Source organism: Trichoderma reesei (genome assembly GCF_000167675.1).
Source record: "Trichoderma reesei QM6a unplaced genomic scaffold TRIREscaffold_1, whole genome shotgun sequence".
In the NCBI taxonomy this organism is placed as follows: domain Eukaryota; kingdom Fungi; phylum Ascomycota; class Sordariomycetes; order Hypocreales; family Hypocreaceae; genus Trichoderma; species Trichoderma reesei.
In genome coordinates this window covers 3,273,826-3,295,059 of record NW_006711148.1, presented here as the reverse complement: position 1 = coordinate 3,295,059, position 21,234 = coordinate 3,273,826, and the positions used below count along the sequence as shown (strand labels likewise).

Below are 21,234 nucleotides of genomic sequence, written 5' to 3'. Positions count from 1 at the left end.
TGGCCTGCCCTGTCTGCCCTGCACGACGCCGAAGCTGTAGGTAGGTACCGTGGATACTAGGTACGGTACTTGTGCCTGGCCTGCAGCTTGTACCAGCTGCCCTGCTCTTGCCCTGTGCATTCATTACTCGGTACCTCGTCTCAGGTACCGCTGCAGCCCGGCACTGGCAGAGACAAAGAACTGCAGCAAGCTCCAGCATTCCATCCAACCCCCCCGTTTGCCATCAACAGGAGCCCAGGGTGTCTGTCGGAGGTATCGTCCAATGCCTTTTGCTGCTGCCGTTGGATCGCAACTTTTGGACATGCGCCGTCTCTGACCTCTGGATTCCGTCTTCATTCTCCCCTGATCGACCATCAGCTGCGCCAGTCGAGCTGCGCGTTTGTCGGGCTGGCTCCAAAGCATCTCGACTCTGATCGTTTCGGTGAGGGCGAGGGGCCGGACGCGTCGATTTCCATCAGCTGCCCACACCTGTCCTGTCCTGTCCTGTCGACCCGATACTTGCTCTGCCAGACAAGGGATAAACAACAACGGGCATAATTTTTTTTCTTCCCTTTTTTGTTCCCTTTTCCTGCCAGGCCTTCTCTCCCCCCCCTACCTCCTCCTCCTCCTCCGCTCGTTCTGCTCTCCTACGTCTTCCGAGCTCGTCAATTCGGCGACAGAGGCGTGGCGCAACCGTCGACACTATGGCGCTATCACCGCCGCCGCTGCCTTCGCGATTTCCGTGCTGGTGCAGGGCCATCTATTCTTGGGGAGGCGAGGTTCGTGTGGTGACGTTCGCGTGCTGCCCTGCCCTCCATTTGCTGACGTTTGTATGCAGTCAAAACACGACCTGGGATTCATCGAGGGCGACTTGATAGAGTGTTTGAACGCAGGAGACGGCTCGTGGTGGGTTGGCAGGCTATTTCGAGATCGGAGGACTGTTGGCTCTTTTCCGTCCAACTTCGTCGAGGTACTACCAGAAGACTTTCGGCCAACCAAAACACCGAGTCCCATACCGCCGACAGCATCCCCATCCAAGTCGGTGCCGCAAAAGTCAAGGACGTTCCGAAAACCATTCGAAGCTTATGCCAAGGCGCCGCATTATACCACAGCAAAACAGCCAGAAACGTTTCGGGAGACGCCGACGTCGCGTGCAAAAGAGAGGCCGTCTCGGGTGGGAACGACGACATCACGATCAAGAGGGAACTCGACGCCGATCCCTAGCTCTGCGCTCGTCCTTGCAAGAAGTGCTCACGAAGATATTGCTCGCGCTCCCACCCCATCTCACTCCCCAGCAAATGCCTATATATCGAGAGCCCCTTCACCAGCGCCATCCGCCGGCCGTCCGCCGAGCCGGATGGACGATATGGCAAGAGGCGCCTCTCCACCGCCTCCGGCACCACCTCCTCACCGGCACGTTGCACGGGCGGATTCCGATGGAGCGGCCCAAGGCTATCACGCATTGTCGAGGCACAGCTCAACTGTGTCGTACAATCAACATAGCCTATCAAGACAAGGCTCAACCGTCTCGTACAACCCGGCCGACATAGCAAGGACAGGCTCTACCGTTTCTTATAACCCGGCAGATTTAACAAGAACAGGCTCTACTGTTTCCTATAATCCCGCCGATATAACGAGAACGGGCTCCACCGTTTCTTACAACCCGGCGGACATCATGCGCTCTACCGTCTCTTACAATGGGCCGGAAGTCTCGAGGTCGTACGAGCCATACAGCCCACCTCGTCATCCCTCCAATGGCTCTTACACCGATCTTCCTAATCTGGCAAGGCAGACATCATACAATTCCTACGACGATGCTAGCTACGGGGCCCGGCGCGACGGATATCACACACCCAAGGGCACAGGTTCTCATCGACCGTCAATGGAGGGCAGCCACATGACGCCGTCGCCGCTGCGCGAGGCGATGGACGGCGTGATGCAGCAGCTTGATCGCTTGGAAGGCTTGGGTGGGCGGGAGGCGCAATCGCCAGAGGGGTCGTTTGATCCTTGGTCCCCCGAGTCTTTCGACCTGGTGGCACCGCAGCAGAGGCAAAAGCAGCGGGAGCGCATGCGGCCTCTGACATCAATGGGCATAGCTTTGGACGAGGGATACGAGACATGGAGCGGAACCTCTTCGCAGAACACCTCACACCAGGACGCACATCGCGAAAAGGGCTACGACCTGCCCCAGCTGAGCAACTACGTGGAAAGGATGGAGAAGCAGATCCAGAGAATGCACCAACACAGCCAGAGCATGCCGGCGGTGGTGGACGTGGATGATGACAAGCCTCCGCCACCGCCGCCCAAGGGGCAGCACTACCTGCGCCCAAAGTCATCCGCAGGGTCAACACTTGGAGAGCTGATATCCTTGGACAAGAGGTCGCGAGGTCGCATCGAGCGCACGAACACTACGAAGACGACCCAGACGAACGCTTCTACCGGCAATCAGAGCAACAGCAGCAGCTCGACGCAGAACAGCAACAGGACCCTCTGGAGCGGCGTCTCTGCCAGTGCGTTTAGTGCAACCAGCGCTGGAAGCTTGGCCCGATCAGGCCAACGTACTCAGAGCTCGCTGAGCGCACGGAACGACGAGGGAGACCGGCCAGACTCGCCATTCACAGGCGTTACCTACCACAGCAGTCATGCCAGCAATTATGCCGGAGGCGGGAGCGGAAGTGGGAGCTCTCGGCCAATCTCCCACGTCGGCCTCCTCGAGGATGGAGCCCCCGGTCTAGGCGGACTTGTAGCACCTAAATCGCCGAAAAGAAACATTTTCAAAAAGATACTGGAATCGGCCAAGACGGGCGTCGCCAGCAACCGCGGTAGTATCGCTGCCGGCCATGTGCCCACCGTGAGATCTTCGCCATTTTCCCGCCTGCAGCAGCCGCACAGTGTCACCCCCGGGGCAAGCATGCTTTCGCTGAGCGGCGCTCGCTCTAGGCGCGATGCCGCCCGGGAGATGGGCCAGAGCTCCGGCGTCGACTGGGTTCAGGTCCGTCGAGATGTCAACCGCTCCAACTCAATCAGCAAGATTGAGCGGACCGAGCGCAGGGACCGCTGCCAGATGCAGGACCATCCCACCCTCAATCCCGTTGATGAGCTCTATGAGGGAATCGAAGGCGACGAAGGGGCGGACGGCATGCCGGTCCACAAACCGGAGAATTACCACATGATCAACCTCGCCCAGGTGGACAAGAACACCCGCTACATCAAGGAGCCGCCTCCGGGCACGACGGTGACGACGCTGGCACAGACATACATCTGCAGGCCCTACAGGAGCGATCTGCAGCGCCTCCGCGCGATCTTCACATGGGTCGCCGAGAGGATCTGCTGGGAGGAAGATTTCGAAGGCGACGCCGACACCCAACGAACTATCCAGGCAAAGAGGGGCTGCGCAGAAGAATATGCCTATCTCGTCATGGAAATGTGCGCTGCCGTCGGGATTCACTGCGAGGTCGTCAGGGGCTACCTAAAGGCCCCCGGCGACATAGCAGACCTCCACGTGATGCCCAGATCCAACCACTGGTGGAACGCAGTCATTGTTGACGATGAGTGGCGCATGATCGACACCTGCCTGGCAAGCCCCTCGAACCCCAAGCGAGCGCTGTACTCCAGCTTAACCGGGTCATCGGCCGACTTTTGGTGGTTCCTCACACGACCGTCCGAGATCTGCTGGACCCACGTGCCGGAGCATCATGACCAGCAACATATCGTGCCTCCTGTCGACTATGATACGCTGCTCAACCTGCCATGTGCCTGCCCGGCGTACTTCAAGAATTGCCTTGAGCTGGTCGACTATAACACTAGTCTGACTAGGATAGAAGATCTTGAGATGGTCCACATCAAGCTCAACGTCCCCAGCGATGTCGAGATTGTGGCCGAGGTGGAAGCGCGCGCCTTGTCCAGAGATCACGACGGCGACCTCTTTGAGAGCGGCGACGTTGTCAAGAAGAAGGCACTGGCTCAGGCCGAGTGGTTCAGCGGCGTCAAGCGATACACCATCAAGGCACTGCTCCCTGGCGACGAAGGCCAAGGCATGCTAAAGGTCTACGCCGGCAAGAGGGGCCTGATGCAGAGCATAAAAGACATTCCCCATCCTTTAGCCTTTACTCTACCCATCATCCACGTTGGTGAGAATCCACCCTACCAATTCGTGACGCGACATCCGACTCCTCATGCGCAGCGGCACGATATCTACGTTGTCCAGCCTCAGTGTCAGCAGCTGGCCCTGAACAACACCTTTGTATTCGCCATCAGGCAGCACCCCAGCTCCCTTTCAAACGGAGCGCAGTCGGCTCTTACGCCGGCATCGAATCCTGGGTCAACAAGCCCAGTCCCCTTTGCTCGGCCGTCATCTGCCATGAGCGTCAACGCTTCTAGTGCGAGCGGCTCGAACCCCAGCTCGGCCAGCGGCACGGTTGCCGGAAAGAAGCCCGCCAAGCTGGCCATCCAGACCCCTGGAGGCAAGATCCTCCGTCTTATGAGAAAGGAAGACCGCAAGGGCATCAGCGTTGGCTCGAGGTCCCCAGACGAAGAGGTCAGCGATGGTGGCACTTGGGAGACGATCATCAAGTGCTCTGAGAAGGGCGTCTGGAGAGGCCTGGTGCTGGCTGACCGCACCGCTCGATGGTGCGTCTTTGCTGAGTGGAACTGCGTGGGTTAAGCAGCCATTCACACTCACACTCACAAACACACACACAATTGTTTTCATTTCTCGGCCCGCCCTTGTTTTGGGCCTTCCCGCATTGTACCCAACACACGGCAAAAGTGTGATGATTTTGGGTGGTATATGGTGCATATGCATGTCACGGCGTTTAGCTACGATTTGTCTTGCTTTCTTTTCCTATCCTCTTGTTCTTCTCTCTTTTCTCGATCTTGTCTCAAGAACCCCACAGCCGGGTCCGCTGTCACGCGTTGAAAGAACTCACGTCGTTACGCCGCAATGTATGTCATGTAACCTACCTACGAAGCTTTGGACAGCCTGCGGCGACAGAAGCCGCTGATCAGGCAACTTACTCTCTTACCTACCTGCCTTGCCTTTAGCCATACCTTATGTCGAATTATGTTTTAATAATGTACGAAGATTTGCCCTAAGCTTGTGCTGGTGATTTCATGTCCCAAAAGTGCCAATGGTGATGGCAAATAAGGCTGAACTATGCTTCTCTGTGCGGTGCTGGTAGCTTGGATTCAGTGTCGATATGTAAGATACTTGAAATTGGGAGTACCTTAGAACAAGCCAATAAAGCAATATATTACAACTCACCTTCATGTAGTGTGAAACATCCTCCCACTGCCAACTGCAACGCACCTACCCCATCTCATTGATATGATGCATCTCTGTAGTTTATTTCCATTGCTCAATTCACTCCAAACATCCATCAAAGTCCAGGGTAAGCCACCACTGCCATCGGCCTCGAAACACGGGAGGTCGCACTCGGGTGTCTGTCCAGGTACATCCGGATCTGCGCGCAGTTCCCTCCGCGTTCAAGGTACCTCTCTACTATCCCCAAAGTTGCAACCAGAAAAAAGCCTACCAACATTAGCCAGCCATGTGATAGCTAGCACGGCGCCTCTTCCTCTCTTTCTCTCCCTTACTCACTTTACCATTAGTACTACTACTACTACTACTATTTAATCAAATTTTTGGAGTTCGCGCGCGCGCCTACAACGGCCGGCTGATCTTCGCACAGTGACTCCCGCCAGCCCTCTCAGCGATTCGACGCCTCGAAACTAAGCGACGCTCGACCTGCGACTTTCTTTGACGGCCGGAAGAGGGAAAGACTTTCTTTTCCCTTTCCTTCTTCTTCTCTTTTCCTGATCGACTTCTCCCATTTTCTGGACGCGAACTCGAGAGAGACTGCAACGAGCATCGAGGTTTCGTCAAGTTGAGAAATAACGGAAGTCTGTCGCCCTGCGATTTTGGCACAGACAACATAAGCACGTCCCTTCGGCCCTCGTATACGCGCCTCGAATAACCTCATCGAAGACCAGCCACAGCGCACCTCCGAGCCGACGAGACCTGTACAGACCAGGAAGAGTTTTCGTAAGAGCCATTTTTGAAAGAAGAGAGGGAGAGAGAGAGAAAAAAGAGAGGGAGGGAGGAAGAGAAGAGAAGAGAAGAGAAGAGGAAGCGTAACACCCGTGCGCGCACGCGCCCCAACCTCTTCTTCTTCTTCTTACTTCCTACCGGCCAATGAAGTCGACGACGAGGAGGAAAGCATGAGACTTTGTTGCGCAGGACTTCATTCTCGCACCAGCAACACCGGCGGCCGATGCTGACGGTGCGATGTCGTTCCGGGGGACGCTGCCTTCGGGACAGGCCTTTCCTGGCCAGGGAGACCAGCAGCAGCAGCAGCAGCAGCAGCATCACCATCATAACCAACTTCATCAGCAGCAGCAGATGTACGGGCATCCGGCGGGCGGGTATCACTTTCAGCAGCAGCAGATACCGCAGCAGCATCAGCAACAGGTGGCGGCGCTTCACCATGGCCAGCAGTCCATGTATGCAGGCGCCATGCCTCACCAGCAGCAGCAGCAACAGCAGCAGCAGCAGTTCTATCACCAGAGCCCGCAGCCTCAGCACCAGCACGGCATGTTCATGACCTCGCAGCAGTTCCAGCAGCCATACGCCATTGGCTTCAACGGGTTTCCCGAGTACGATGCGTCGGGCCAGTATCTGCCGCCAAGCAGCGTCTGGCAGCAGCAGCAGCAGCAGCAACAGCAACAACAGCAGTTTCAGCAGCACCACCAGTCCATGACAAACATGACGCAGCCGCCGCCGCCGATGCAGCACCAAGCCCTCACGCACCAGCCGCTACCGCAACAGCCTCCTCTACAGCAAGTCCACCATGTCCAGCGCCATCAGCCGTCTCCGATATACCACACCCAAACCCATACGCCGTCGCCTGCGCCCTCGCTGCCACCGCAACCGTCGCCTATGAGAAGTCAGGTATCGGCGCCTCCACGACCGCAGCATACACCTCAGCCGCCGCAGCACCTGTCACCCGCGCCGCACCTGTCACCCGCGCCGCACCTGTCACCCGCACCCGCACCTCAGCCGTCACCCGCGCCCCAGCTGTCACCAGCACCTCAACTGGCGCCGCAAGGACAACAGTCTCAGCAGCAACCGCAAGGAGAGCAGCGTCATCAACCGTATACGCCACCTCAGCAACCACAGCCGCCGCAGCGACTGCAGCCTCCCATACCTCAACCTATCCAGAACGCCGAGCAGCCGCAGAAGGACCTGCTTCCTGAACTACCCCAGCCGCCTCAACCGCCCCAACCACCTCAACAACCGCAATATGTACATCCTTCAGAGCTCCAGCAAGAGCAGGTACACTACGTAAACCTGCAGGATATCCAGAAGCAGCCGCCGATTACCTCCCTACCTATACCAACGACGACGACCTCGACGGCGACACCCCTTGCGATTCAAGAAAAGCGGAAGGAGTCTGTCTCCGTGAAGCCCATATATCCCAGTACGAATTCGATCAAGCAGGAGAAGCACGAAGATGAATCGATTGCGACTCGAGTGTTTCAACAGGTCCCCGACGCTCGCATCAAGCCCAGCCCGCATTCTTCAGTTACCAACTCGCCCTCGCTGTCCATGAGGTCCCCCAGTATCACCAAGAAGTCGCCTGCAATTACACCCAAGCCGCGGCCTATGAACCCGGTGCCCTACATGATCGCCGTAGCGGAGGAGTGCATTGAAAAGGCGCGCAATGCCTCGCACGATGTGGCAATGACTCTGTCTCCGAACCAAGTGGAAGAGTACCAAGGGCTGATCGCGACGGCATTGTCGTGTCTGGAGGCTGCGTTGCAGAGCAACAACCCACTTGCGCCGCGAGAAGAAGCGCGCGTACGGTTGAGGTACGCTGCTCTCTTGCAAGAAGAGACGGAGAACCTGATGGAGGCGGAGACGGCTCTGGCAAAGGGTATTACGCTGTGCGACAAGGTGAGTTGTGGACTATCTCGAGACGTTATTCTTAATGGGACAAGCCGCTAATATCAGGATGCCAACCAGCACCGTATGCTTGATTTGAAGTATTGCATGCAGTATCTCATGCTCAAGGTCCTATTCCAGAGGAATCACAAAGCGGCATTGAAAGCTATAGATGGCCACATCTCTAATTGCGAAGTGTAGGTCGTCTCCATTCTTGTTTGAACATCGCACAAGGCTGATATGCATATCCAGGTTCAAGCATGTTCCATGGTACTATGCGTTCCGCTTGTTAAAGGCCTCCTTTTACCTAGACACTGGGAGCGTATCTGACGCGGGCGCCCTCGACAACATACGAGCCATCCAGAACGTCGCCAATGCCAGGGGCGACATCGCGCTGACCGTCTTCGCCTCGCTGATAGAGGGTTTCACCCTCCTCAAGACGGCCAAAGACGGAAACATGGAGAAGATCCAGGCCTGCATTGCGCAAGTGGCCAAGTACCAGTTCGACCCATCGGTGCAGATCACACAACTCACGATGATGACGATGCTGCTCGAAGTTGCCGCAAGCCTGCACCACCAAAGCCCCGATCATACGGCGCAGAAGCTGCGACAGCTGCAGGTGTGTCTGGACGACTGTGAAGGGTGGCATAACGTCAAGTCGGATTTCATGGTGCCCATCAAGAAGGAGCCTTCGGCGGGCAGGACCGTGAGCGACGATACGCAGGCCATACTGCGGGTTGGTGAGGGCGAGGGCGAGATGGATTACCTCGTAATGACTTTCATGACCAAGATGGAGTTGCGGTCGCTCGTGTATGTGTTTTGCAAAGGTGGTGCCTGTTCTCGGTTATAAGAGGAATGCTAACATGGTGTAGGTTTACTATCAGCGGCCTGGTCAACTTTCACAAGCCTTCCTCACAGGGTCGCAGGTCAACTGAATTCTGGAAGGAAGGCTTAAAGATTCTCGAAACATGTGAGTCACAGCGCAAATATGTCGACTTGAGCCTGATTACGTGGCAACGCATGGTCACTAACACGCCGACCTAGGGGACGCCTCAACGGCCGGCATACCATACGGCGCCCCTGTTCCCCTAAATGTGGCAATCAAACAGCGGGCCTGGCGAATAGAGGCACAGGCTTACTTGACTGTCCTCCTGGGGTTCGTAGCTGCCAGTCACTGCCAATGGTCAACGGTCAAGCAGTTGCTTCAGAATCTCGAGAACCTGGTCTCGCCCTCGACGCAGCCGACTGTGAGATTGCTCTCCACCTATCTAAAGGGCGTCTACCACCAGGGCATCGGCAGCCTGCAAGCCGCCCTCGACATCTTCCTCGACGACCGCTTCAAGGTCCAACAGCAGGGCAACACGGGAATTAAAGCCGGGCAACAAGAGGTTGCGCTCCTTGCGGGCCTGAACCGGCTCTGGATCATGCAGCACCCGTCGTGTCGAAACGACCAGGAAACGCGGGACCTCATCGAGCAGCTCCAGCCGCACTGCGCCAACCACAGCAACATTGATCTCCGGACGGCCTACCACAACGTCATGGCGGCCCTCGTGACGGAACCGCCCCAGCAGCTCAACCAGCAAAAGCAGCACATCCACGCCGCCATGGCGGGCTCCAAGGTCACTAGCAATGTGCTTGGAGCCGCCGTGACGCTGTGCATCATGCGCAGCCGCTTCTTCGAGAACGTCATTGGCGAGCAGGCCCTCAAGAGCGCCCGGGCGGCGGCCAAGCAGGCGGAGAGGAGCGGCAACGTGCTGTGGCAGAGCGTGGCGGACGGCATGCTGGCGCAGTCGTACGAGGTGCAGGGGCAGAGAGAGGAAGCCAAGCAGGAGTGGGATAAGGCGACCGAGGAGGCGAGAGACGCGTTTGCCCGGAGCTTGTGAGAGGAATGCTGTTTTTCGCCGAATGTGAAATGTCAAGAAGTGGATAATGGAAAAAAAGACTTTGTGTAAAGGAGTTTAGAGATTTGCACAGGAGTTGAATGGGTTTTGTTCTTGTGGTTCTTCATTTTATTGGTATCTCGGTTGTTCTTACACTTTTGTTTTAACTAACTAGAACAATGATCTTCTGGACCTTAAAAGGACCATTCGGTTGGGCTTTTATACAGCATGGAATCCTGGTATATCGCAAGAGGACGAGATAAAACATCAAGGGCAACAACGAAACATATGTGAGATAAAAGAAAAGTAAAAACATTCTGTACGTTAATTTGACCTTATAAAAAGATGGCCAATATTACACTTGGGAGCAAAAAGGACAAGGGGAGGCTTTCGAAGGATTTCGAGACACTACTGGTGGAAAGAAGAAGCTGCGAGTCCCCGAGGGCGTCGTGATATCATTCGTTATGCCCTTTTCCCTTTGGAGCTTCGAAACATTAGAAAGTCTGAAGTATACAATGGATTGTGTCTAAATGTTTCCTTTTCTTTTCATGGCCCTTGCCTCTTACCTGATCCGAATCACTGTCTATCTGTTCAGGCCAGGTATCATAAACATTAACTAAGGAGTAAACGAAAGATGGGTGAGTGGTGGTTCTTATCGACGGCCGAAGCCAGGCGGAGGCTGGAAGCCCGGAGGTGGCATGAACGGAGGCGGCACGGGAGGCGTCCCCGTAGGTCCAGGTGGAGGAGGCACGGGGAAGCCAGGAGGCGGGACAGCAGGGAAACCCTGCGGCGGCGGGGCGCTGCCCGGGGGACCAGACGGAGGGCGGAAGGCAGACGGATGGAAGTCCGCAGGGTTCGTGTATCCGCTCGGAATGGAGGGGGGCCGCGCGGGTAGGCCTGAAGGTGCTGGCGGGAGGGCAGCCGAGCCTCGCCCGAAGCCGTTGGGGACGTGGCCGGGGCCGGCATTGTAGGGAGAAGGTCCGCGAGGCGGAGGAGCAGCGAAGCCACTCGGGATATTGGCATGCGTGGGCGTACCCATCAGCGGCGGAGGTACGCCAACGGGGGGCATGGCAGCCAGCGGGTTCGAGTCGAAGCCGGCTGGGGCGGTCGGAGGGACTGCGGCGGCGGCGGCGGCGGCGGCAGCAGCAGGAGGGGGAGCTGCTGCGGCAGAGCCGTTCATGAGGAAAGCCTGAGGCAGGGGCTGGGCCTCAGGCAGGAGATTTCTTGCTTTTGCCTGGGCGGCGAGGGCTCGCTCTGCCGGGTCACCGTGCCTCTCGCCCTTGCCGTCCTTCTTGAAGGCGTACTGCACCGAGACCTCCTTGCTGAGGATGTACTGGCCGTGGAGGTTGGCAATGGCGGCGTCGCTGCTCTCGAAGTCGCCGTAGCTGACGAAGCCGAAGCCCTTGCTGGCGCCGCTGTCCTCGCGCGCGACCTTGGGGATGCTCAGCAGCGGGCCGAAGCGCGAGAAGGTGTCGTAGAGGATCTTTTCGTCGACCATGGGGTCCAGGTTGCCGATGAAGAGCTCGGCGCCGACCTCGGCGGCCTTTTGCTTGTCGGCGCTGGCCTTGTTGACGCGCAGCGACTTGCCGTAGAGCTTGATGCCGTTCATGACGTTGGCGGCGTACTCGGCGTCGGCGGGGGTGCGGAACTCGACGAAGCCGAAGCCCTGGTGCGTCTGGGTGACGCGATCGCGAGGCATGTGGATGTTGTGGATGGGGCCCATCTGGAGCATGATTTCGTAGACCATGGCTGGGGTCGCGCGCTCGTCGATGTTGCCGATGTAGACGGTGGCTTCCTTGTCTTGCTCCCTGTGAAGAAAGAGAGAGTCGCGGGTTAGTTTGGTTTCAATATATGGGCGCGAAAGAGGATGGATTGGGGGGGTTGAAGCAAAGTTGAAGAGAACCTACCAATGCCTGTTGACTGCCATTGTGACGGTTTGTGGGCCGCGGCCTCACGAGAAACGGAATAATAGACAGACGCCTGATGCTCTACCGATAGGAATTGGTTCCTGATATGGCGCCGATAGCAGACGGAAAGGGTGGTAAATCGAGCGAGATGGCTTTAAGTATTCGTCGTCGCGTTTGATGCAGCTTTTTGGATGAAGCTCGGAAATCTCAACCACCGAAATGATTCGCAGCAGCACCAAGTGGTACCTTGTACCGTTCTCTACCTTACTTATCAGCCTTGCCTATCAGATCGGCCGGAGTTGAGCCGTCGCCGATTAGCTTGCGCTTTCCCACAAGCGGCTTAGTGATGGATGACCGCATAGCCTGCGGTCGCGCTAGTGGCGGTACGTACCGTCATTATGCAAGTCTCAAAATTTCTTAGTCGGTGGGACACTTGCAAGAGCTTCCAGGACGCATCCATCAATCTGCGCAACTTTGCATCTCCAAACCGGCTGTTTTCTGCTGTTCGACCCCGACGCCTGCCGACATACAAGATACAAGATGTTTGCCCTGTCAGAAGAGTCCAAGGTACGATCTCCGAAGAGCGCGAAGCTGGAAGAACGGGACCGAAGAGGGGGCAGCTGGAGAGAGATGATGGGGCTGGATGAAGATGACGATGATGGTCATGATGGTCATGATGATGATGGAGCAGCCGGTCTAACTCTTGACTCTTACAGGAGCGCATTGCCAAGCTCATTGACATTTCTCGAGTCGCCATTCACTAGTATGCAACAACACCCCTGGATATGCCCGCTCTTCTCGACGTTTGTCCGCTGACCATTGCGATAGTGGCTACCTTCCTCTGATCCTCTACCTCGGTATGCGATCTCGAAGCGCACGCACGGTATCTACGAAGTCTTGACTCTAACGCTTGCTCGTCTCGATCTAGGCTACACTCGCAGCGACCCTCGTCCCTCAGTCATCCGGTACGCCGAGTCCCCTCCTATCGGAAGTGCATACAAGATGCTTTGTCGCTAACATGACCGTTCACACGCACACACACAGCCTCCTCTCTCCCCTCTCGTAATCGAAAGACGAATAGTGGCCATGCGTTGTTGTACGATACACGATTGAATTTCGGCGCAATGAGATGGACAAGGGGAATGCAGAACACGGGTCTCAACGGCCAAAGAGAAGCTCGATACCCGGCATCCGTGGCGTTTGGGTAGTCTTCGCATTACCTTGGAAGAAGACGGGCAGGGTGGGACAGAGCGATACTCCTACATAATACGAAGATGACCTTGGAAGGCCGAAGGGACCCGAGGGAGGACACGAAGCGCACCGATATGCTGCCATGTAACACTAGGAATGTACCATCTGCTGCTCTGTAATCGGACCAAGAAACCACTCTGCACATGCCCTTGTCAACGCTGTTAGCATTGCGTGAATGTGATTATCACTCCTATCATCATGCCTAAGTAGGTAGATTTTGCCATGCAGGTACATAAGCACAAGGCGTCTATGCGCCGATACCGCCTTTATCTACCGCATTCTGTCTTATCAGGGACACGATTGCAACCCCGAGCTTCTACCACATATGGCGGGAGTTGAGCCGGCAAAGTCGCAAACACCATAAACGAGCATCAAAGATACAAATTGCCGGCCAATGAGAGGCATGACTATCTAGGCATTGACTCAGTCCAAGTCAAAGAGACAACCACAGCAAAACAACTCACAATACAAACAGCCTCACCAACGCATAATCAAATACCGGCCCATAGTCTCCGACCCGACTCAGACCGACCGCAAAAGCGAAGACAAAAAAAAAAAAAAAAAAAAAAACTCTTGGGAAAAATAACCGCCCGCCGCTACCCGCCAGTGACCGACCGGTTCAATCTCTAGGCCAGAACTACTCGAGAGGCGAAAGATCTTGAGGAAGATCCCCTTACCTAAGGGCCGCAAGCCAGTACGAATACCCACGGCTCTCCTCTCTCTCTCTCTCTCTCTCTCTCTCTCTCTTCTCTCCACATGAGCGAGCACTCGCCCGTCGCATTCGCGCCGCCCGACAATGTGACCGGACGCAGCTCGGATGCCAACAGCTCCATGCCAGGAAGCCATGATGGAGGCCTTTCGCCGGCCCTGGTCGAGTCGATTGCCGGACTGAGCGCGGGCACGATTGCGACGCTGGTGGTGCATCCTTTGGACATTGTCAAGACGCGGATGCAGAGTGAGTTTTTTCCTTCCTGTCCCCCCGGAGGTTGGAGAGTCAAGAGGGTGATGGAGGCATACGAGACGAGGGGCGAAAGGGAGAGGCACTCGAGGAAGAAGAAGAAGAAGAAGAAGTAGAAGAAGAAATAGAAGGAGGAGGAGGAGGAGAAAGAAAAGAAGAAGAAGAAGGACAAGGAGAGCTGGCACAAAGACAAGACAACATCACCACCGTCATTATCACCACCACCATGCTAACAAATTTCATCACGCAGTCAGCACAAGCTCCGCCTCTGCCGCCTCGCAGAACCTCTCCACCGTCGCCATGCTCCGCTCCCTGTCCAACAACCCCAAGCCCTTCTCCTCCCTCTACCGCGGCCTCGTCCCGAACCTGTCCGGCAACGCCCTGAGCTGGGCCTCCTTCTTCTTCTTCAAGACGCGCTTCGAGGACCTGCTCACCCTCGCCCGCGGCACCTCCCGGCCGACGCCCTCCGACTTCTTCGTCGCCAGCGCCCTCGCCGGCGCCGCCACCAGCGTCCTCTCCAACCCGATCTGGGTCGTCAAGACGCGCATGCTGGCCTCGGACAAGGGCGCAAAGGGCGCCTACCCGTCCATGTGGTCCGGCTTCCGCACAATCTACGCCACCGAGGGCGTCTCGGGCCTGTACCGCGGCCTCGGCGTCTCCATGATTGGCGTCTCCCACGGCGCCGTCCAGTTCGCCGTCTACGAGCCCGCCAAGCGCCTCTACTTTGCGCGCCGCAAGAGGATGGGCACCGACAACGGCCGCATGACCACCGAGGCCACCGTCGCCATCTCCTCCGTCTCCAAGCTCGTCGCCGGCGCCGTCACATATCCCTACCAGGTGCTCCGCAGCCGCTTGCAGGTGTATCACGCCGACGAGAAGTTTGGCAAGGGCTTCAGGGGCGTCGTGCGCATGACGTGGCAGCAGGAGGGCATCCGCGGCTTCTACCGCGGCCTGATCCCGGGCGTCGTCCGCGTCATGCCCTCGACGTGGGTCACCTTTTTGGTGTACGAGAATGTGCGCTTCTATCTGCCTCGATGGGTGGCGTCGTGGTCCAGTTAAACACCACTGAACTGAGCCGTGGGATTTTGCGTCTTTCATCTACTCCTTCTTGTCCATCATCAAAGTCCTACAAGTTGCCTTGATCTGAGCTTGGCTTACCAGCGACTGGCGGTTACATGGTCATGCCAGCATGTTTATGTTACACGAGCAGCATATATTTCGGCGTTCTAAGACATAGGGGGATCACTCACATATAGACCATGAAAAGGTCGAGGAAGATAGATCTGGTCACAAAAGTAGCTGCCGATTCCGGAGTACATGAAATATCAATCATTTGTTCTTCACGAAGTCCCACATTGCACGCCGCGATGTGTCGGCGGCATTTGATCTGACACAAGCTGTCATCCAAGAAGCATTGCTTCCCCCCCATCTGTCTTTGAGCATCTAGTTGTTCGCTATAAAGACCAGTCGCTTCACGACGAACAAGAGTCCCGTTCTTTCCTCCTTTGATGCTATGCTACGCTATGATAACGCTTAGAAACATGTATCCAGAACTGTCATTCATCTTTCAGGGAAGAGAGATGTTGTCAAGTAGTCATAGGGGAGGTTACAATACACAGTCATAATACAAGCACAACCCAGGACAACCCCTACCACAACACAAATATGCGCCTTTCATTGCTTCCCCTGAGAATCTATCAAGCATCAACCCTCAGTGTGAAACCTCCCTTTTTACATACCCACTACCAAGCACGACACACACCTCTCAACCACGAATCTCAAGTCTTTCACCCCCTTTCCCACATCCCGTCACCCCGGAGTGGCAACTCCACGACCGCACCATCAAAGCAGGGAGAAGAAAAAAAAAAAAGAGAGAGGCAAATCACAGAACCCCCTCGCAGCCTCTCTCTCTATCTCTTTCTCCATCTTATATCCTAACAAAGCATTTGCTCCGGAGGCCCTGGTGGCAAAAATACAAGTTTCATGCCAAACCGCTACAAACAAGAGTATTCACATACAAGAGCGTGAAGGAGTGACATGAACATCACAACACTAACGAGGCCTTGGAGGGAGGAAGACGCAATGTGTGACTTGAAACGAACAACACAATCCAACAACAACAAGCGTCTCTCGAATCATATATGACTTCATCTTCGTAACTCGTCTGCCTTGTTGGCATCTCTATTCACGCCGCCCATCGTTTCCCTGTACAGCGGCCTATCTCAACACTGGCCAAGCAAGCAAGAACAACAGGTACAGATCTGCTTTGGAGTCCTCCTCTTCGTCAGTCAACTTCATCAAGAGAAAAGAGCTACTCCCTTCAGCATCACACACACAACTCCAAAAAGTAGACATGTCGGCCCCAGAGATGTGGTGAACTGAACGCAGCCACTTCAAAACCAACCCCTGCCCCATTGACTTGGTTCAATCCCACTCACATGAGCACAAGGGCATGCTCATAACATGCACGCCAACGGAGAACTCTGCACGAAGCACTCGTCGTCAGTAATCATATGCATATGCAAGCCTTTCGCAGCTCAGTACACCAAAGCAACCTGCCAAAAAAAAATACATCACAAGCAAGGCCATCGGCCGCAATGACTCGCTCGGTGTATTGTATGGCCCATCCAACACGACGATTCGTCATTTCATAGCCCGTACATACGTAGTACACGATACGCAGACACCAGCAACTACTAACATCAAGACTACAAACCGTCTGTCTGCACTCAACACCTCACCTCACCTCACCTCACCCCACCCCTCCCCCCCCTCCCTCAAAAGCAAGCACACCAACTCAAACCTAACCGCAGCAATCTCCAAATTACCATACAACGCTAGGTACATACATGTAATCAAAATAGGTTCAAAGGCCTCCAGCTCCGTATATAGTGATAAAAGAAAACCAAGAGGCCCAAACGGGAGGCCCGCGAGCCGTGATGAGAGTGGATGCCCTCATCTCGATATGCCCTGATCATCCTAAAGAAGGCAACAAAGATGGGAATCTGACAGGTCACTATATGTTGGGTCATAGTACTAGCTGTATGAATCTGCTTGTAATTAGTACCCATATGGGCGTACGTAAATACATTGCCTGGTCGAGAGAGAGAGAGAGAGAGAGAGAGAGGGAGGGAAAGTCCACAATGTGGGCAAAATCGGAGCAAATGCGACGGAGCTGAGCGGTCCCTGAGATCGTGCTTTTGTTTTTTTGCCCCAGACAGGGGTTCTGGAGGGCTGAGATGGATCCGGAGGCAAATTAGCTGGCTGTCAAAAAGACTGTGTGTGTGTAAGAGAGAGAGGCCGCCATAGCGACTCTAGGAAGAGGACGAGGGCAGAGGTGGAGGAGAGCCAAAGTAGGGGGCCACGACTCAGCCTACAGTCACCGGAAGTGCCTACAGAGTCAGCCAGTTCTACAGAGAGGTTCAGCCTCAACATCAACTGCTCATTGACAAAGCTTTCAAAAATGACGGCATAAGGTTACACAAACCGATCGCCAATTGAGGCCTCCCCAAGCGCCATCGTTACACAAAAGCGGCTCATAGACGCGCCGCTTAGACGCATTCTTGAACGCACCCCCCCTTTGACGCAACGCAAGGGGAAAAGCACCCAAAGAGAGAGAAAAAAAAAAGTCAAGGACCGATCCGTGGGTTTCAAGTCTCCGATGAATGTCCCCGTGCCGTTCGTCTGAGATTGCCGTGCCGAGAAGCGAAGCACTCCACGGTCCCTGAAGGGAGCACGAGGAAAAGTTGCTATAAATCTAGTAGTAGGGGGTGTGTGCAATTTTTCCTAAGCGCTCCACCGTCAAAAATCTGGAGCAGCATGGGAACAGACGCCTGATTACTGTACAGGTGCCCCCCATTCTTTTGTTAGGATCGGGGTCTTCGTCACGAACGTTGTGTAAAGTCAGAGCTTGGAGCTGCTGTCATGGCCAACCTTGCCACTACCAACAAACAAGGACTAAGATTGCATGCTCGGGCCAACACAACGCTGTTCAGAGAACTCGCCAGCTGGATCGATCATAGAGTAGAGGGAGAAGAATGAGAACGCAGCCCCCAAAGCCAGCTCCGGTTGCCACACGTATTATTTTCAGTGGGCTTCTCAATCTGATAGGCAGAGCTTCAGCGGTGCTCAGCGGGGGTCTGTCCTGTTCAGATGAACGGACATACAGACAGATGGAGGTTGATGGCCGCTGGCGCAAGGGCCGATGGCAAAGACGAAAAGAGACAGGGACAGGCTACTTTCGCTGAGGCACTAGAAACGTATCAGCCGCAGTCGATGCCGCTATAGTTCAGCACATATGAGAACATCACTTCTATTCTCTTCTGCCATTCGCGGAGTCAGTCAGGTTCCTCTCCAATGGACATCTCTGCCCTCCTTGGGTGGCATACCATCGTTCTGCTTCGTCCTATCCTGTCAACTCACGAGCCGCTAGTTGCCCCTCGCTGCTTCATGTGCGTCTGACTTCTAAATTTGTTTAAGAGGCGGGAGTCCTAACAGTGGAAAGGCGATATGGTATGTAAGAGAAAGTGAAGATGAGTAAGTTGGGGCATGTCTTGACAGGGACAGGGCAGCATGTACGTCCACCGAAATAGGCCTATCTGAAACCCGCATATACTCTAGCAAGGAAAAAGCGTTGCCATGTTAATGGGGGTAGGCAGACGAAGTACACGTACACACACAATACACACAAAGAGTATGATCCTTGAGCTGCTGAAGCCGTGCCACTTACAAGTGTGTATAGCGGAGCAAGGTGAAGTAGGGGAGGCTGTCTTGGCTCCTAGAACTCATGCGGACACCATCCACGGCTGCACGTCACATATAGTAGACGCAGGATATCATGTTGACGACCACACACACCTTTCGGAGCGGCAACGTAGCATGCATGACCGCTTCCGAGAGAGAGTCATGTAGCGTCGAAACCAGTGCATGGCGCCGACTCCTTCCTGCATGACGCACGTCAAGCATAATAGCGCAGTGATGATAAAGCGTCCTGATGGCTGCATGGCCATTGACGAGTCTCCCGCATATGGCTGAATCACGCCTCAGCGCTCCAGTCCTCGTCACGATGCTGGCCTGAGACATGACACGATTCTCCATTCTCACCACGGGACTGCATCCATCTCGGCATGGCCAAGGAACTGCATGTTTCTCCTGCAGGATTGTGATGAACACTCATGGGGCAAGCGTCGATCCTCTCCTGCAAGTGTGCGGCAATCACACCGCAGCATTGCCTCACTTGAGACTGTCTGTTAGCATCACGCTTCTCTAGTATAATCACGATTCTCTGAAATATCACAACTCATTCGAGGATGTGTTGCAGTCATCACGACACTATCATATCTCACTCCAATGTAATGAAAGGCCGGAAGGGAGGAAATGATGAGAAGTCTCAAAGATGAAGACAGCGAAAGGAAGATATGGCGGTGACGTTGCCATGAACTATAGGCGCCACAACCCGAGTGAATCAGGACAAACAATTCTGGTGCCCATGGTGGTATAGCAGTAGGTGCATCTTGCTCATACACCAGGCTGTCCTGCAGCAAGTGGCTGGATGAACAGTGTAGGTAGACGGCTTGAAGGTTCACTTACCGAAAATATCTCCCCAACAAGGGACCTCCTCATGCGTGCCAACGATGCTGGACAAAATGCATGATTGGTAGCCAACGGTGAAGACAGTTTCAACACGTCACAGGCTGCAGGTTCCTGACCGCTTTAACGTACACATGAAATCCCATCGGTGAAGAGAACAGGGAAGGAAAATCACCTCCTGCGCTTGACACGTCATGATCACCCTCAGTTGTATCTGAGCGCAGAGACTACCTGGGAGTAAGAATCAGCACTGAAGCACAAGAACCCAAGAAGAGATTGTACCTGCCGGCGAGCATCGTGCAAGAGCCATCTACAACTCGCGTTCCTGCATCTCTGAATACAACAATAGCAAAGCCAGGACCAAGTAACGGCCCCTGATCGAGCGAAAACTGAATACTACGCGCGTTGCTTCGTCAGGCAGCCCCGTCTTGCCGCACCACGACATGCAGCTCGCTCAGACGAGGACGCTAGATGTGAGAGACCGGAGCATTTGTTCGGTATTGTCCGTTGACAACGGGCGGCCTTGTTGGTGATCCCTTGGCCGGAGAGCCCGCCGGCTGGGGTAGGGGAGGGGGGCGTGTATCAACCTGTCGGCCATTTGGTGCCAGCAGTCACAGCGGGAAAAACAGCCATTGAGCATCTGGGCCGTCCCGTGTCGCCGTTCTAGGTAGTAGCTGCTTGGGAAGTGTTGCACGGCGTCTGGTTCCTCCTCTCATTTCGTCCCGCCCCTCCCATCCTCTGGGATGTGCAGACAAGGACTCTCTAACGCTGCCGCCGGTGGTGGCAGTAAGTGGTGGTAGGTGGTGATTTTCGCTTATGAGCCTGAGACCGCCTCCCGAGGGGATCGCAGAAACAGATGCGGGCAAAAACCTCGATCGCCATCTCCCCTGTCGGTCTCCCACGATCGTAGACTCTGACGGCAGCGCCCCCGCCCTTCGGGGAGATCTGTTGCTGCAGCCGCGTGTGATGCTATGCCAGGATGCTGCGGGAAAAGAGGAGGGGGGGTGTGGCCGTCCAGGGCGTGGAGGTCGGTCGCGCGAAGCAGCAAATCGGAGCGGCTCGTACCATGCATTTCAGCACAACGACCCGGCACTAGATATGAAAACGAGAAAGTCTGTATGCAGGGCTGTAGCCCGGTCAGCGTTGGAGCGGCGATGGGCTCGTTGGAACAGAAAAACTGACAAGCCGGTACAGTAGGTAGTATTACTGTAGTCTGTTTGCGTTGGAGGCGTCGTCAGGGACCAGGGCAATAGCCAAGGGCACTGCCTTGATAGAGAGCCATGGGGCTTCAGTTGAGGAGCGGGGGAGGAGGGCGGGACGAGAAGCCAAGAACAGAGCCTGAATCGCCAGGTTTGGAGCCCATGTTGAGACAGGCTCAGCTGCTTGGCTGCCTCTGCTGATTTGACGGAGGAGGAAGATGCTATTGTGCGTGTTTGTCTGAGGCTGATTACGAAGTAGGTACTGCCTGGAGGCCATTGATGACTGAGGTTGGTTTGATGTCCTCGGGGGACCAAAGATTCACCGGTCCCGAACGTCACCCAAGGTATACGACTGATTGTACACACCTCCAGCTTGCATGTGCATACCTGCAATCCCGTGAAACTGCACGCCATGTTTCATCGGGCAAGCCGTGATATGATACTATCTATTACCCTCAATAGGAGTGTTGGTAAGATCAATGCCAGGCATGTACCTCGTATACCAGCCCAGAATGGGCAACAATGGAGA

General features: G+C 55.3%; 3 protein-coding genes across 3 annotated transcripts; 2 read left to right on the top strand and 1 right to left on the bottom strand.

Moving 5' to 3' along the window:
* Positions 1-683: 683 nt before the first annotated feature.
* On the top strand, positions 684-9,804 carry TRIREDRAFT_53481 (uncharacterized protein; the record flags this gene model as incomplete). Its single annotated transcript, XM_006961834.1, has 7 exons — positions 684-758; positions 818-4,582; positions 6,341-7,933; positions 8,003-8,118; positions 8,174-8,731; positions 8,794-8,891; positions 8,966-9,804. The coding sequence occupies 7 exons, from the start codon at positions 684-686 to the stop codon at positions 9,802-9,804; spliced, it is 7,044 nt and encodes a 2,347-aa protein (XP_006961896.1).
* A 649-nt stretch (positions 9,805-10,453) lies between these two features.
* On the bottom strand, positions 10,454-11,614 carry TRIREDRAFT_54256 (uncharacterized protein; the record flags this gene model as incomplete). Its single annotated transcript, XM_006961382.1, has 1 exon — positions 10,454-11,614. A coding segment is annotated over one exon (1,161 nt), but the record flags the coding sequence as incomplete, so codon positions are not given.
* A 2,176-nt stretch (positions 11,615-13,790) lies between these two features.
* Positions 13,791-15,176, top strand: TRIREDRAFT_74421 (uncharacterized protein; the record flags this gene model as incomplete). Its single annotated transcript, XM_006961833.1, has 2 exons — positions 13,791-13,944; positions 14,168-15,176. The coding sequence occupies 2 exons, from the start codon at positions 13,791-13,793 to the stop codon at positions 14,974-14,976; spliced, it is 963 nt and encodes a 320-aa protein (XP_006961895.1). The 3' UTR covers positions 14,977-15,176.
* Between the last annotated feature and the right edge of the window lie 6,058 nt (positions 15,177-21,234).